General features: G+C 54.4%; 1 protein-coding gene across 1 annotated transcript; it reads right to left on the bottom strand.

The window, feature by feature from the left end:
• Positions 1 to 9,791: 9,791 nt before the first annotated feature.
• LOC103631986 (fatty acid desaturase DES2) lies at positions 9,792 to 11,219 on the bottom strand. Its single transcript, XM_008653845.3, has one exon. It carries the CDS (start codon positions 11,198 to 11,200, stop codon positions 9,983 to 9,985), a length of 1,218 nt encoding a protein of 405 aa, XP_008652067.1. The 5' UTR covers positions 11,201 to 11,219; the 3' UTR covers positions 9,792 to 9,982.
• Positions 11,220 to 14,794: the final 3,575 nt, after the last annotated feature.

Genomic DNA, 14,794 nt, shown 5'->3' on the forward strand with positions numbered 1-14,794 from the left:
TGATGCTCCTCGATGAGGAAATGGTTCACGGGTTGGTGATTACTAAAACCTGGCTTCTACTAACAATAAATACTTGACCAACTAAAAGCAACTGCTTGAGCCTAACCCCACAAAAAGCTAGTCCACTTCAGCCAAACGGGGCATTTGCTGAGTACGTTGATGTGTACTCATCCTTGCTTTACCACAAAATACTAGGTTGTCCACATTGTAACCACTGCTCAGGAGAAGATGAAGCTGTGGAAGGAGACTTCCAAGAATTCCAAGATTACGACGAGTTTTAGGTGTGGGTTGGCGGCAACCCCCAGTCAGCTGCCTGTGAAGGCCTTATCTTTACTGTGTTTCGCTAGCACTTTGATTTATCAGTTAAGTTGATGACTATGTGGATGTCTACGACTCTGTGATGTAATAAGTTAATACCCTTTTATGTTATTATTCGAGCATTGTGCGATGATGTTCATTTATGTAATCGCTGTGTACGTGAGTTCTGATCCTGGCACGTACATAGTTCGCATTCGGTTTGCCTTCCAAAACCGGGTGTGACATTCTCCCCACCACAAGGCTAGTGATCATCCCTACGGATGACCATTGGTGAGGGACTGTAGCCGGGCTGCATGATGAAAATCCTTGAAGCCGAGCAATGGCTGAAGAGCGTCAACCCCCACGGGGTCGCGCTCCTCAAACAGCAGCAAAAAGAAGGCAACGCAGGTGCACCCCATCTAGGGGCTCGGAAGGTGGAAAGGCACGATGAATGCGAGAAGTGTGAAGGCATGGCTACCACCCGAGGGGTCAATCCCTTTTTAAAGGCAGATCTCCTCACTCGCACCCCCAAGCGTCACAGACAAAGTCTCCACCGACGTGCTCCAGGGTTCCCACCCCACGACACGGGGGTTGTGTCCCACACGTCATGCGAGCTGACCCGAAACGCAAAGAAGCCAAACCGCCGCACGCGAAGCATGTAACCGCCCCGCGGTTATAAGCATTCCCCCATCCTCGCCGAAACCACCGGTCGAAAGGGCGGGCCGCCACGCAGGAAGCATACAACCGCACCACGGTTATGCACCCTTTCGGCTTCGTCGCATCCGGTGGTCCAGCATGGAGGCCCGGGCCCACATGTCATGTAACCGGCGCAACGATTACTACGTTCAAGGAAACCACACCGCCACTCGCGCCAATGCCGCGTCTTCTCGACTGCAAAACCAGTGCCGCAACTCGAGGCAGCCTTGTGCATGACCCGACAGTGCCAATTGAGTGCAACGATCACGGGTCAGTAAGCCACGGTGATAGGCACGACGGTCGATATGGCCAAAAGCGGACCGACAGTAATTGCAGCAACAAATGGGCAGAAGCAGCGGTCCAATCACCTACAGGCTCGCATCCTCTCCCAAAGCGGCAGGGGAGCCCTCTCCCGCGGAGTAAAGACGACGCGCCCGTGTTCCGTTCCTCGAACGGCTCGCGCACGCGCAACAGACGCCCCGCGAATCGTCCGTCCCGTCGCATTAACTCCTTGGCAGGGCAAGCGACACCTCCGGCAGGAGAAGCGGGCGCTGTTTCACCTCCGTCATGATTGCCGCGTCAAAAAAGGTGCGCCACATTATTTAAATTCATATCATTTTCCTTTTCCTCTCTCTCTCTCTCTTGCCACAGGGACCGGGAAAGGGGATATTCCGAAAAGGATCCTTCCCAACGAAGGAAACGGGCCCCGAGCCCTCCTACTGATCAGGGGTTCGAAGGTTGCGCCCTCCGGGGTTCGACAACCGCCCCAGAGCACTCGGGCTCCGAGCCCTTTACTGATCAGGGGTTCGAAGGCTGGCCCCTCAGAAGGGTTCGATAGCCGCCCCAGAGCACGCAGAGTCAGGGATGACCCTGGGTACGTCCGTTACATGGCCGAGGCTCGGGCTACGCTCTCGAGGTACCCTAGGACATTTCCGAGACCAGTGGGAACGATTTTGTAACGGAATCCCACCGGAGGGAGGCATCGAGCCCTTGGACCCTATCGAATGGGTCCGGGTCCGGCAAATCACCTGCAGGTACTTTTGGAGCGCGCCTCTGGGCCACTAGCCGACCCTTATCGAATGGGGCTCGGGCGTCCACTCGGATCACCCGCTAGCAACTCACTGGAAACACCATGTTCGGTGCCCCCCCGAGGGTAACATGGCGCTTCCCCCCCCCCCCCCTTCCTCCTTGCGGAGAGGCGACAAAGGGGCGTACCATAAATGTCGAGACGGTCCTTGATCGTCCTCTCGCTCCGTGCAGAGGCTCGGGGGCTGCTCTCGCACTAGGCTACGGCCGAACCGTTGACCGCGTCAACAAACCAGCGTGAAAACTCGGAGCCTGACCATGCACCTGGGCTACGGCCAGGCCGCATGAGGAAACAACAAGGCCGACCGAGGCATCATGAAAAGAATTAAGACCTCAGAGGAGTCAAATCACTCCTCCGAGGCCTCGGGGGCTACACCCTATGGGTGCACTCGCGCGCACCCATCGGAACCAAACATAACCGGAAGAGGCCAGTCCCCTTGCAAAAATCCGGCAGAACCTCCAAGCGAGTGCCCACACTCCCTTTGAGGCTCGGGGGCTACTGTCGGGTACCGTAATTAGGGGTACCCCCAACACTCCTAAACGCGACCGGGAAACATCTTCAGAACAAACCATAAACAACTGATAAAGTGTGGTTCAAGTCAGGGCCTCGTCTACCAAGGGACGCGACCTCATCCGAGCCCAGCCTCGGCCTCGGGCGGGAACAGTAGTCCCGGGCGGATTCACGCCTCGCCCGAGGGCCTCCTCAGGCAGTGAGCGCACCCTCGGCTCGCCTGAAGCCCAGCTTGGGCGGACTTTGTCGTGCAGCGACCTCGGCCGGATCGCCCTCCCAACCGACCGTATCGCATGCATATTTAATGTGGGGATCGCCTGACACCTTATCCTGACACGCGTGCCTCAGTCGGCAAGGTCGAAGTGACCGCAGTCACTTCGCCCGTTTACTGACCGATCTTACGGGAAAACAACGCTATTCACCCCGTCCCGACTGTTGTGCCAACCACCAGGGTAAAACTGAGTCACGATCTTCCACGAGTTCGGCCTCGGGCGCAACATGGAGCTCCGCCTCGCCCGACCTCAGGCCTCGGCCTCAGCCTCGGCCTCGGGAGAAGGTCTCCGCCTCGCCCGACCTCAGGCCTCGGCCTCAGCCTCGGCCTCGGGAGGAGGTCTCCGCCTCGCCCGACCCTAGGCCTCGGCCTCAGCCTGGGCCGAGGGATGAGTCACGTCCTCGCCCGACCTCGGCCTCGGCCTCAGGAGAAGTCTCCGCCTCGCCCGACCTCAGCCTCGGACCGACTACGCTACAGGGGATACATCATTACCCTACTCCTGGCTAGCTGCCTCAGGCTATGAAGGAACAAGACCGGTGTCCCATCTAAGGTTACTCCTGCAACAGGTAATGATGGTTCCCCACGTGCGCCCATGACGTCGGTTGCTCTCAAACCCCCTACGGAAGCAAGCAAACGTCAGCAGGATCCATGCCGCACCGCCAGCTATGCTTCTACAGGGCTCAAGGCACTTCTCCGACGGCCACGTTAGCTCGTGTACAGGGCTCAAGGCGCTTCTCCGCCAGCCACGTTAGCACATAGCTACACCCCCATTGTACAACTGGGCATCTCCTTGTATCTATAAAAGGGGATGTCCAGGGCCTCCCTGAGGAGGAAGGAGGTTGGAAGGACACAGGTGGACGTGGACACACAGACACGTTGACAGCGGGGCCTCCCTCTCTCGCTCTCGCCCTCGCTCTCTCGCGACGCTTGTAACCCCTACTACGAACACCCCGATGCAGGATAACATAAGCCTCATTTCTCTCTTGTGTTCCATCTTGCATCAACCCATCTAGACAGGGGCACGCAACAACAAATTCACTTGTTGGTTGACGGACCTCGCGGGTCCGAAACGCCGACAGTTGGCAAATTCATTATTATTCTGCAGATTAATTAATTTAGCATAGCTTGCAAGTCAGAACGAGCTAGCTAGGTTCGACTCGCTGCTCCAATAAGCTAAAAATAGATTCGCGAGCCAAACCACTCCGAGCTTGAGCCGGCTCTTAAGTTTCGAGTTGTTTTTACTAGCGCTACATTTACTGATGAAGACACTTAAAGAAAATTCAAACAAAAGCTGTACTTTGTAGCTGTTGCGCCCACCCTCGGTCGTACTCGACAAATATCGGAACCTCCCATGCTCGCTATATTTACCACAAAATTTCGTGACCGAGCAATACATTGTCGAGAGGAAAAACTGGCGGATGCAAAGATCCATCGATGCATCCGAGGACCTCCGTACGATCGATGTGCACTTGGCTTCTTCTCCGACAGAGACCATCGGCCGAGGATAACAAAGCGCCCAAGCATGCCTCGATGATCAGCCATTGTTAAGTACCACGCCCTATGCTCAAAGAATCATTCCACCTGTCCTTGTTACCTTGATTATATATATACAGCATATATACATACCCCTACGGCCCTGCCCCTAGGAAGATGTCCGGTAGAAGAACACTGGGGCAGCAACTGACGGGAGCTCAGGGTTTACTGAAGAAATAAGCCGTTGTGCATCATCCATGGCACCGTCGTCCAAGAAAGTAGTGCTGGTCATCGTAGTCGTAGTCACGGTCGCAGCCGTCCTCACAGCACCGGGCCCGGCCCTCGCCGCGGACCTCTTGGTTGGGGACAGCCAGGGCTGGCGCCTCAACGTCGACTACGACGAGTGGGCCGACGGCAAGGACTTCATCGTCGGCGACACGCTAGGTGCGTGCGTACGTGCACAATTGCATATGCATGCGTAGTATATATATAGCCCTACGACTCTTCCGTGATCTGTCTCGCGCGCGCAGTGTTCAAGTACGCCAAGGGCCAGCACACGGTGGTGCAGGCGACGGCGGCGAGCTTCGCGGCGTGCAGCCAGTCCAACAGCCTCGGGACGTGGGCCTCCGGCGACGACAGGGTCCCGCTCAACACGTCGGGCCAGTGGTGGTTCTTCTGCGGGGTGGCGGGCCACTGCGAGCAGGGCATGAAGTTCGGCGTCACGGTCCTCCCCGTCGTCAAGCTCTCCTCTTCGTCGTCGTCGGCACCACCGGCGCTTATTGCTCACGGCGGAGGTGCCGCAGCGGGGCTCGCCGCCGCTGCCGTGGCGGCCGCGGCCGCGCTCCTGTTCTAGGCGTCGCTTTCGTCCAGCCGGCCATGTACAGACACACGGATCACTCCAAATATATGTGTTGTGTGTCCTGGTTTGTAATTTGGCGGAGTCTAAAATGAGATGATGTTCCAATCCTTTGATGCATGAAACATTAATAAGCATATACAAATTGTTGATGACCAAAGTTGCCAAAGTCTAGAAGCCTCGAGCGTATTCTGTGCGTCAATGCCGGAATCGGACCTCGTAGTGGAATTGGCAGTTTGTAGAAGGATATGAAAGAATTCATACTTACTATGAGACAATACGCGATTAATAATAAGTTTGGGTTATGAATTAAGTCAAGTGCTCCTTTTAGATATGTAGATTACTATAAAGGTGATGATTGCCTAGGAAAATTAATGCAAGACCCAAAGTTGTTAGTTGTCCTACTATCGTTGTGAGTGTTTTTAATATATATTGTTGTGGATAGTATAGCTGTGATACTAAAATGGTCAATGGTTTTGTGCAGGTTTCAGTCATGGTTGATCGCCACACTTGCACAAAGAGAATGCTCTCGACATCTAATGTATAATTATGTCAAGCATTTCTATGGTTCAGAACACATGTATCCTGCTGCTAGAGCCTACAAGGCCTCTATATTTGAGCACCACTTTGACAATGTAAAGAATTTGACTGGAGTGAAGCACTAGCTACATGAGTGACATCCTCTTGTGTGGTATAAACGTGGTTTCACCCTAGCAATAAAACGTGACTACATAACCAACAACATTGTAGAGGTCTTCAACAATTGAATTAAAGACCGCAAAGATCTTCCGATTTTGAGCTTGCTAACAAGAAAAGAACCATGGTAATGGAACTCTTTTTTAGACGGAAGAGGTGTCACAAGGTAAAATCCAGGTACGTCTCAAATGTGTGATAGAATCAAGTCTCACACATATGACGACTCATGGTAGAAAAATCAATGTCACATCTTTATATAATATAAGTTATGTACAAAATAACTAAATAAATACATCATATGGCGATAACGATCATCAACCATCATAGTTGACTGGGAGACGATGGCCTAGAGCTCTCTGAACTCATCGTAGTATCATTCATGCTCCTGAAGCAGTACATGTTCTTGACATCGTGTGATTATAGCAAGAGCGAACTCATATATGTTCATCGCCCAAAAAGTGTGGGGAATAATGTGCATGAGCTCACTTACGGTGGGGGTTCATGTGAATTGTAAGGCTTACCAAGTAAGATGGTTAAAGTTGAGTATCACTTTAATAAGTTGGTCACAATTTTATTATCAATTACTAAGTATAAGTGTATATCAACCCAATTAAATAATTGATCACGATTAATAATGAATCCCATAATGCAATGCAAATGACAAGTTATGTTTAATTCTATAAGTTAATCAAGCGAGAGTCTTGAGCCGCTAATGACCATAAGCATGACTCATATACCAGTTTTACACTCTGCAGAGGTTGCGCATCTTTACCACAAGACGTGTTTTCCTTTTAGCCTGGGCTAGCTAGACCCTTAGACACTTCCAAGGTAAATGGCTAAGGATCCACTGTGAGGCCTTTATAAAGTTCCACTAGTTCAAGAAAACCCACTACGGTTTCAGGAAGAAGAAAGCATAGGAATCCCTCGGTCGAAAAGTCATCGCACCAGCCTGCGGTACACTGGACTGTCCGGTGTGCACCGGACAGTGTCCGGTGCCAGGCTGACGCGTCGGCGAACAGGCCGCTCTTGGGAAAAATTCAGCGTGCCACGGCTATAATTCACCGGACTGTCTAGTAAGTCAGCCACGCCCACGCCAACGGTCGGTCGCGCGATCAGCGGGCGACACATGGACTTCACCAACGGTCGGAAGGTGCCATCGGACTGTCCGGTGTGCCATAAGGGTCATAGCTGCAACGGTCGACTTCGCCAGAAAAGGAAGGAAATCGTGCACTGTTCACTGTCCGGTGGTGCACCGGATTATCTGTTGCGCCCACAGACAGAAGGCAACAATGGCCTTCCAAATGGAGCTCCAACGGCTCCTATCTGCCTTGGGGCTATAAAAGGGACCCCTAGCCGCATGGAATAGTACACCAAGCACCCATTGAACATCCTAAGACACCAAGACTTCGAATACACGCATCTGGTTCATTGCGATAGAGATTCGAGCACTTCTTTGAGTTGTAACTCCGTTGTGCTGCTTTTGTGTGCTCGTTCTTGTTTTGTGTGCATGTTGTTGCTGCAACTCTCGCTCTTGTGTGTGTTTCTATTCCCTTTTACTCTCGTGTTCATTTGAGATCATTTGTGTAAGGCGTGAGAGACTCCAAAATGTGGAGATTACTCACAAAGGGATATTATTGAGATAAAGAGAATCATGATATTCAAGTTGATCTTTGGATCACTTGAAAGGGGTTGAGTGCAACCCTCATCCATTGGGATGCCACAACGTAGAGTGGGCAAGTATTCTATTTGACCTAACTACAGGATAAAAATCGTTGTGTCACTTGTCTTCATTCTTGTGTGATTCTCTCTACCTCCATTCACTTCACTTGCATAATTGCTCTAAGTTTAATACTCTCTTGTGAAGAGCAATTAAGTGAAGAAGTTTACTCCACTAGTGCTCCTCTCTCGAACTCGGCCTTAGCTTTCACTAATCTAATATTAGTCCAAGTTTGTGTTGTTAAGCTATTTTTTACAGGATCACATATTCACCCCCTCTAGGCGCTCTCAAAAACCAACAAATAACCTTTCATTTTACTGTTAACATGTCAAATCATTGCTGCTCCATCTAATTCAGCAACCTCAAACACCATGGAGTCCATTGCGCCAATATGGTCTCAGAAACGACATAATGCATGCAAGATCCAAGAACACAAAGGACGAGCACCCTGTGGTAGTGCCCACATGGATCTCCAAATCCTAACACATATTTTGCAGGATCCATGACCCATCATCAGAAGAATACAAACCACGTGCACACAATAAATAAAGTATTAACACACCCAAATTATGTTCAATCCTTAGCACAACAAAAACTAACACCCAAAACAACAGAGGAACAACATAATAATTTTTTGCAATGACAGAAGGATGGGTGACAGGTACACAAAAGTGGTAGAAGCATGCCGAGTCGACACTGTGGTAAGGAAAAAGCCATGTAGACAGGCGATGTCGAGCCATCGAACGGGTACCATAAGAAGCAAATCAGGGACTCCCATCCCTCGCCTCCCCCACTTCCAAGGTTTCGTAGAGCAGGAAAGGAAGGGAAGAGGCGGGCATATGTGTTCGTTGCCGGAGAAGGACACGACGAAGACCTAGGCATCTGGAGGCAACATAGGTAGTATACCACAAGATATATATAGGGAAAGAGCACACAAGTGGAGAAAGAAGCCCAGCCGGAGCAGCTCCAAATCGAGACGTACCCGCACCAGGCGTCAGTCCGAGAAGGGCGAGAGAATGTGAGTGCCTTCCCAATGAAAGGGAAATGTGCCCTTGAGTCATTTCTATAAATATTTTGGTGATTAGATGCCCAACACATGGTTTGAGTTAATATGTGCTAAGTGGTTGCAAAGTGCAAAATCAAGAATCAAGGTACGTTTCTAGACTTAGTAAATTGCTTATGGATACTAACATATATCTCTAAGTGCTAGAAACATTGCCAAGAAAACTAGAATCAGAATGGAGGAGTTTTGGCTGAGTTCAGCCAGAACAACACCAGCCTGTGGTGCACCGGACTGTCTGGTGGTGCACCGGACAGTGTTCGGTGCCCAGGCTAGCCCGGCGACGAACTCGTCACTCTCGGGAATTCGCCGAGGACGCCACGGCTAAAATTCACCGGACTGTCCGGTGGGCCAACGGTCGCCTGTGCGATCAACGGGCGACACGTGGCCGAGCCAACGGTCGGATGGTCACACTGGAGATCATGCACCGGACAGGAACTTTTCATGTCCGGTGGTTCACCGGACTGTCCGGTGCACCACCCGACAGAAGGCAAGAATTGCCTTCCAATTTGATCTCCAACGGCTCCTATCTGCCTTGGCGCTATAAAAGGGACCCCTAGGCGCATAGAGCAAGACACCAAGTATTCTCTAAACAATCTAAGACACCTAGACTCCGCCGCCACGCATTTGGATCGCTGTGTTAGAGATTTGAACACCTTTCGAGTCGAGAACTCCTGCACCGTGCTTTTGTGCTCACGTCTTGGCTTGTGTGCGGGTGTTTGCTGCGATTTGAGTCTTGTGTGTGTCGATTTCCCTCCCTCACTCTTGTGCCTTTCTTGTGATTAACATTGTAAGGGCGAGAGGCTCCAACTTGTGGAGATTCCTCGCAAACGGGAAAAGAACTCGAAAGAAAAAGATTGTGGTATTCAAGTTGATCATTGGATCACTTGAAAGGAGTTAAGTGCAACTCTTGTCCATTGAGACGCCACAACGTGGAAGTAGCCAAGTGTTATACTTGGCCGAACCATGGAATAAAAATCATTGTGTCTCGTGTCCTTATTCATTGTGATTGACTTTCTTCTAGAGTTCTCACTTTAGCTTTGTTTGTTCTGACTGTTTTTTATTATTATTTTTTGGTTGCATGATAATCTATTATAATAGTTTTGTGATAATAATGTGGCGAGGATAGAAGGTCGATTTTTATTTTCCATACAAATTATTGGAATTTCTCATCACACCGAGCGCCGGTATATATATAGGAGTACATAGTTACCACGTCACATAGATAGCAGCCCACCCAACGTTTCGTACACTATATATATAAGATTTTTCTGTCTGTAGTGTACGCCACCGTGATCCGATGCATGCAACCTAATTAATTACGCCTGCTTATTGCTGGCGAACCAGAAGACGCCCTCGCGGCGTGCGTCGGGCTCGACGTACAAGCACTCCTTGGCGGCGCGCCACGCCGCGCGCGCGATGGGCGTGTCGTCGAAGCGGTAGTACTCGCCGAGGACCGGGCGGATGGCCCTGGTGGCCTCGGCGGCGTGGTAGTGCGGCATGGACGGGAAGAGGTGGTGGACGACGTGCGTGTCGGCGATGTTGTGGAAGGCGGCGTTGAGGAAGGCGCCGTAGTCGCGGTCCACGGTGGCGAGCGCGCCGCGGAGCCAGTCCCACTCGCCGGAGTCGTAGCGGGGCACGGCCGCGTCGGTGTGGTGCAGGAACGTGATGAGCACCAGCCACACGTTGACGACGAGCAGGGGCGCGCCGTACACGAGCGCCAGCGTGGCGAGCCCGCCGCCGCCGGAGGAGGACGAGAGGCGGTAGAGGGCGAGCGAGAAGACGGCGATGCCGGCGTCGGAGGCGACGACCTGGGCGCGCTCCCGGCCGCCGGAGAAGATGGGCGAGTAGGGGTCGTAGTGGCTGGCGAGGCGCGGGTACGGCCTGCCGGTGATGTTGCACGTCAGGTAGAGCGGGAAGCCGAAGACGAGCACCAGCGCCAGGAGGACGAGGCGGACGGCGGCGTTGGCGTGGAGCCCCCGCACGAGCGCCGGCAGCTCCGACCGCCTCCACGGCACGTACACCTCGTCGCGGTCGAGCGACGCCGAGTTGGCGTGGTGCCGCCGGTGGCTGTGCTTCCAGGAGAAGTAGGGCACGAGGAGCGCCGTGTGGAGCGCGAAGCCGACGGCGTCGTCCAGCGCTGCGTGCTCCGAGAAGGAGTGGTGGCCGCACTCGTGCGCGACCACCCACACGCTGTTCAGCGCGCAGCCCTGCGCCGCCCAGTACAGCGGCCACGCGGCCAGGCGGAGCGCGCCGCCGGCGGGGAGCGACGGGATCGCCACCAGCGCCACGTAGAAGAGCGCGGCCACGGCGGAGAGGTCGCGCAGGAGGTAGGACGTGGACCTCAGCGCGGACCGCCGGAAGCAGTGCGCTGGGATGGCTCGCTTGATGTCGGCCAGCGTGAACGGCGGCTTGTCCGCGGGGGAGCGTTTCGCGTTGGCGGCGGCGTCATCGGTGGCTGTCTCGCCGCCGCCGCTGCCGCCGCCGGCCGTCGGTCTGGTCTTGTTGGCGCCACCACGCACTACTGCTGGCTGCATGGGTATATATCGAACAAACACGGTGGGTATCGCAAAAAAGAGGATGGCCGTCAAGCCACACATGACCTCAAGTATTTATACCCTGGCGCGTCAAGCTAGTGTGCTGAAGTCCACGATTGTGTCACGCACCCACTCCGGGAATTTCCAGCGCGCGCACCCACCCTCACCCTCTGGATGCCCGCCGCGCGCGATCTCGCGATCTCAGTTCTTTGCATATATATGCAGCTGGAAACCATCGACATTTTGTCGATCACCTTTATAAATATTTCAAGCCTGGCCGGAGGACAATTTGTATTGTATGTATATATACACTGGTTCAGTCTTTGTGGATACCTGGCCTCGGGCCGCCCCTTGGATAAGCAAAATATTTGTAGTTTTGTATCTTGTGTCGAATGATCGATAAGACAACGTAATAACCACTCTTCCTGCAAGTACATATCTAGTACTACATCGTTAGTATCAACCTAGCTAGTATCTTACTAGCAACCAGTCAGTCAGGCCCGAGCCGTAAAAAAACGAGGCCTTGTACAAAACTATTGAAAAAGGCTTTTCTCACTAAATTATTTAAAGGAACAGAACTATAACTATTTAAATGTTGTAATATATTACGTAAAAATAGAAATAATTAAAAAAAAATATCTATTCAACTCTTACTTGTATAAATTTTACCTGAATAACTTAGTGTTGCGTGTATAATTTTTTCCTGAGTACCTTAGTGTTGCTTGAAATAAATTATTCAAATGATACTAGGTGAGTACCCGTGCGTTGCAACGGGGACATATAATAACATAATAACTTATATACAAAATGTGTCTTATATTGTTATAAGAAAATGTTTCATAATCCATTTTGTCGGGGACCATAATTAGGGGTACCCTCAAGGCTCCTAATTCTCAGCTGGTAACCCCCATCAGCACAAAGCTGCAAAGGCCTGATGGGTGCGATTAAGTCAGTGATCGGTCCATTCAAAGGACTCGATCACGCCTCGCCCGAGCCTAGCCTCGGACAAGGGCAGCCGACCCCAGAGGATGTCCGTCTCGCCCGAGGCCCCCCTTCCAGCGACGAACATATTTCCGGCTCGCCCGAGGCCCTGTCTTCACCAAGAAGCAACCCTGACCAAATCGCTGCGTCAACCGACCAGATCGTAGGAGCATTTAATGCAAAGGTGGCCTGACACCTTTATCCTGACGCACGCCCTTCAGCCAACAGAGCCGAAGTGACCGCAGTCACTTCGTCGCTCCACTGACCGGCCTGACAGAAGGACAGCGCCGCCTGCGCCGCACCGGCTGCAGTGCCACTTGACAGAGTGAGGCTGATAGGCAGTCAGGCCCGACCTCAGGCACCATAAGAAACTCCGCTCCGCCCGACCCAGGGCTCGGACTCGGGCTAAGCCCCGGAAGACGGCGAACTCCGCTCCGCCCGACCCAGGGCTCGGACTTGGGCTCAGCCCCGGAAGACGACGAACACCGCTTCGCCCGACCCCAGGGCTCGGACTCAGCCCTGGCCTCAGCCGACGGTCTCCGCCTCGCCCGACCCAGGGGCTCGGACTCGACCACGGCCGCGGAAGACAGACTCGACCTCGACCTCGACCTCGGAGGAGCCTCCACATCGCCCAACCTAGGGCGCGAACCAACCACGTCGACAGGAGGCGCCATCATTACCCTACCCCAAGCTGACTCAGGCTATGGGAAACAAGACCGGCGTCCCATCTGGCTCGCTCCGCCAGATAGGCAATGATGGCGCCCCGCACGCTCCCTGACGACGGCGGCTCTCGGCCCCCTTACGGAAGCAAGAGGACGTCAGCAAGGACTCGACAGCCCCGACAGCTGTCCTTCCGCCAGGCTCCAGCGCTCCTCCGACGGCCACGACACCACACGAACCGGGTGCCAAAACCTCTCCGGCTGCCACGACGGCATGTACTTAGGGCGCTAGCTCTCCTCCGCTAGACACGTAGCACTCTGCTACACCCCCCCCCCCCCCCCGTTGTACACCTGGATCCTCTCCTTACGCCTATAAAAGGGAGGACCAGGGCCCTCTTACAGAGGGTTGGCCGCGCGGGGACGAGGACGAGACAGGCGCTCACGTGAGGCCGCTCGCTCCCTCTCCCGCGTGGACGCTTGTAACCCCCTACTGCAAGCGCACCCGACTTGGGCACGGGACGAACACGAAGGCCGCGGGATTTCCACCTCTCTCACGCCCGGCTCCGGCCACCTTTCTCCCCCCTTCGCGCTCGGCCTCGCGCCGACCCATCTGGGCTGGGGCACGCGGCGACATTTCACTCGTCGGCCCAGGGACCCCCCGGTCTCGAAACGCCGACAGTTGGCGCGCCAGGTAGGGGCCTGCTGCGTGTTGACGAACAGCTTCCCGTCAAGCTCCATATGGGCAGTCTCCAGCAACCTCTCCAGCCTGGGACGATGCTCCATTTTGGGAGTCTTGAGTTCATGTCCCTCGACGGCAGCTACGACATGATACTCCTTCCCCCGCCGTGCGACAGCGACAATGGCGACCGACAGCCCGCCCGCCGGCGGGGGAATCGACGACGTCTTCCCCGCGTGGTGGAAGAACAACATTCGAGCTCGCCCCGTCCCCTCCCCCGCCGACGGAGGAGGAGGCGGGGCAACCAAGGCCAAGCAGGAGGCAGCACCTCGTCGGCTGTCGAGCGAGTCGACGGCGCCAGCGCCCCAACGGGGGGCGCGTCGGGCATCGACCTCGCGTTTGAGACGAAGACGAGCGCCGTCTCCCCGCGACACGCCAATTCCGAGCAAACGGACGACGCCAGCACGTTCGCGAAAGGCTTGCTGGACGTCACCCTCGTACCTGAGACGACGGTGCAGTCAGTCCCCGACGTGACTTCATCACCGCCCGTCGACCAAGAGGTACTGACCGATTCCCATCTCATGCCTTTCGGATTCAGCCTCGACCCGCCAAGCGGCTTCGCTTTGGCGGACGCTCTCGTAGAGGCGAGTCCAAACCCTCTGGGGTTTCGTATGCGGTCACCCTGGGACCGGCTGACGGACGTCTCAACCTACGGGCCCTCGGGGTCCGAGGAAGATGACGAGCCCGACTTCTGTTGGGATCTCTCTGGACTTGGCGACCCCAGTGCCATGCGGGACTTCATGACCGCATGCGACTACTGCCTTTCCGACTATTCCGATGGTAGCCGCAGCCTCAGCAACGAGGACTGCGGCCCAAGCCGCGAATGTTTCCACGTCGATCTAGGGGGTCCCTCTGAAGGCAACCATCTAGGTATGCCGGAGGACGGCGATCTCCCTAGGTCGGTGCCTCGCGTTGACATCCCACGGGAGCTAGCTGTGGTCCCCGTCCAGGCGGGGGGCCATGACCCACAGCTCGAGCAAATCCGTGGGGTGCAGGCCAGGCTCGACGAGGGAGCAGGAGCGTTAAGTTTGAGCCGATCCGCCGGGACGTCGGGCAGGGATGGGCGGGCCAACCTCCGGCCGGGGAAATGCGTCATCTACCCCAGGGCTTCCAGCACCGCATCGCCGACGATGTCAGGATGAGGCCGCCACCCGCTTCCAGTGGGGTCGGCCAGAACCTGGCTGCAGCAGCAATGCTTCTCCGTGCGATGCCAGAGCC

The sequence above is a fragment of the Zea mays genome, chromosome 7 (genome assembly GCF_902167145.1).
Source record: "Zea mays cultivar B73 chromosome 7, Zm-B73-REFERENCE-NAM-5.0, whole genome shotgun sequence".
Taxonomy (NCBI): Eukaryota; Viridiplantae; Streptophyta; class Magnoliopsida; order Poales; family Poaceae; genus Zea; species Zea mays.

Excerpts from the sequence above, each read along its gene's own strand:
- LOC103631986 (XM_008653845.3), bottom strand. The coding sequence starts at position 11,200 with ATGCAGCCAGCAGTAGTGCGTGGTGGCGCCAACAAGACCAGACCGACG.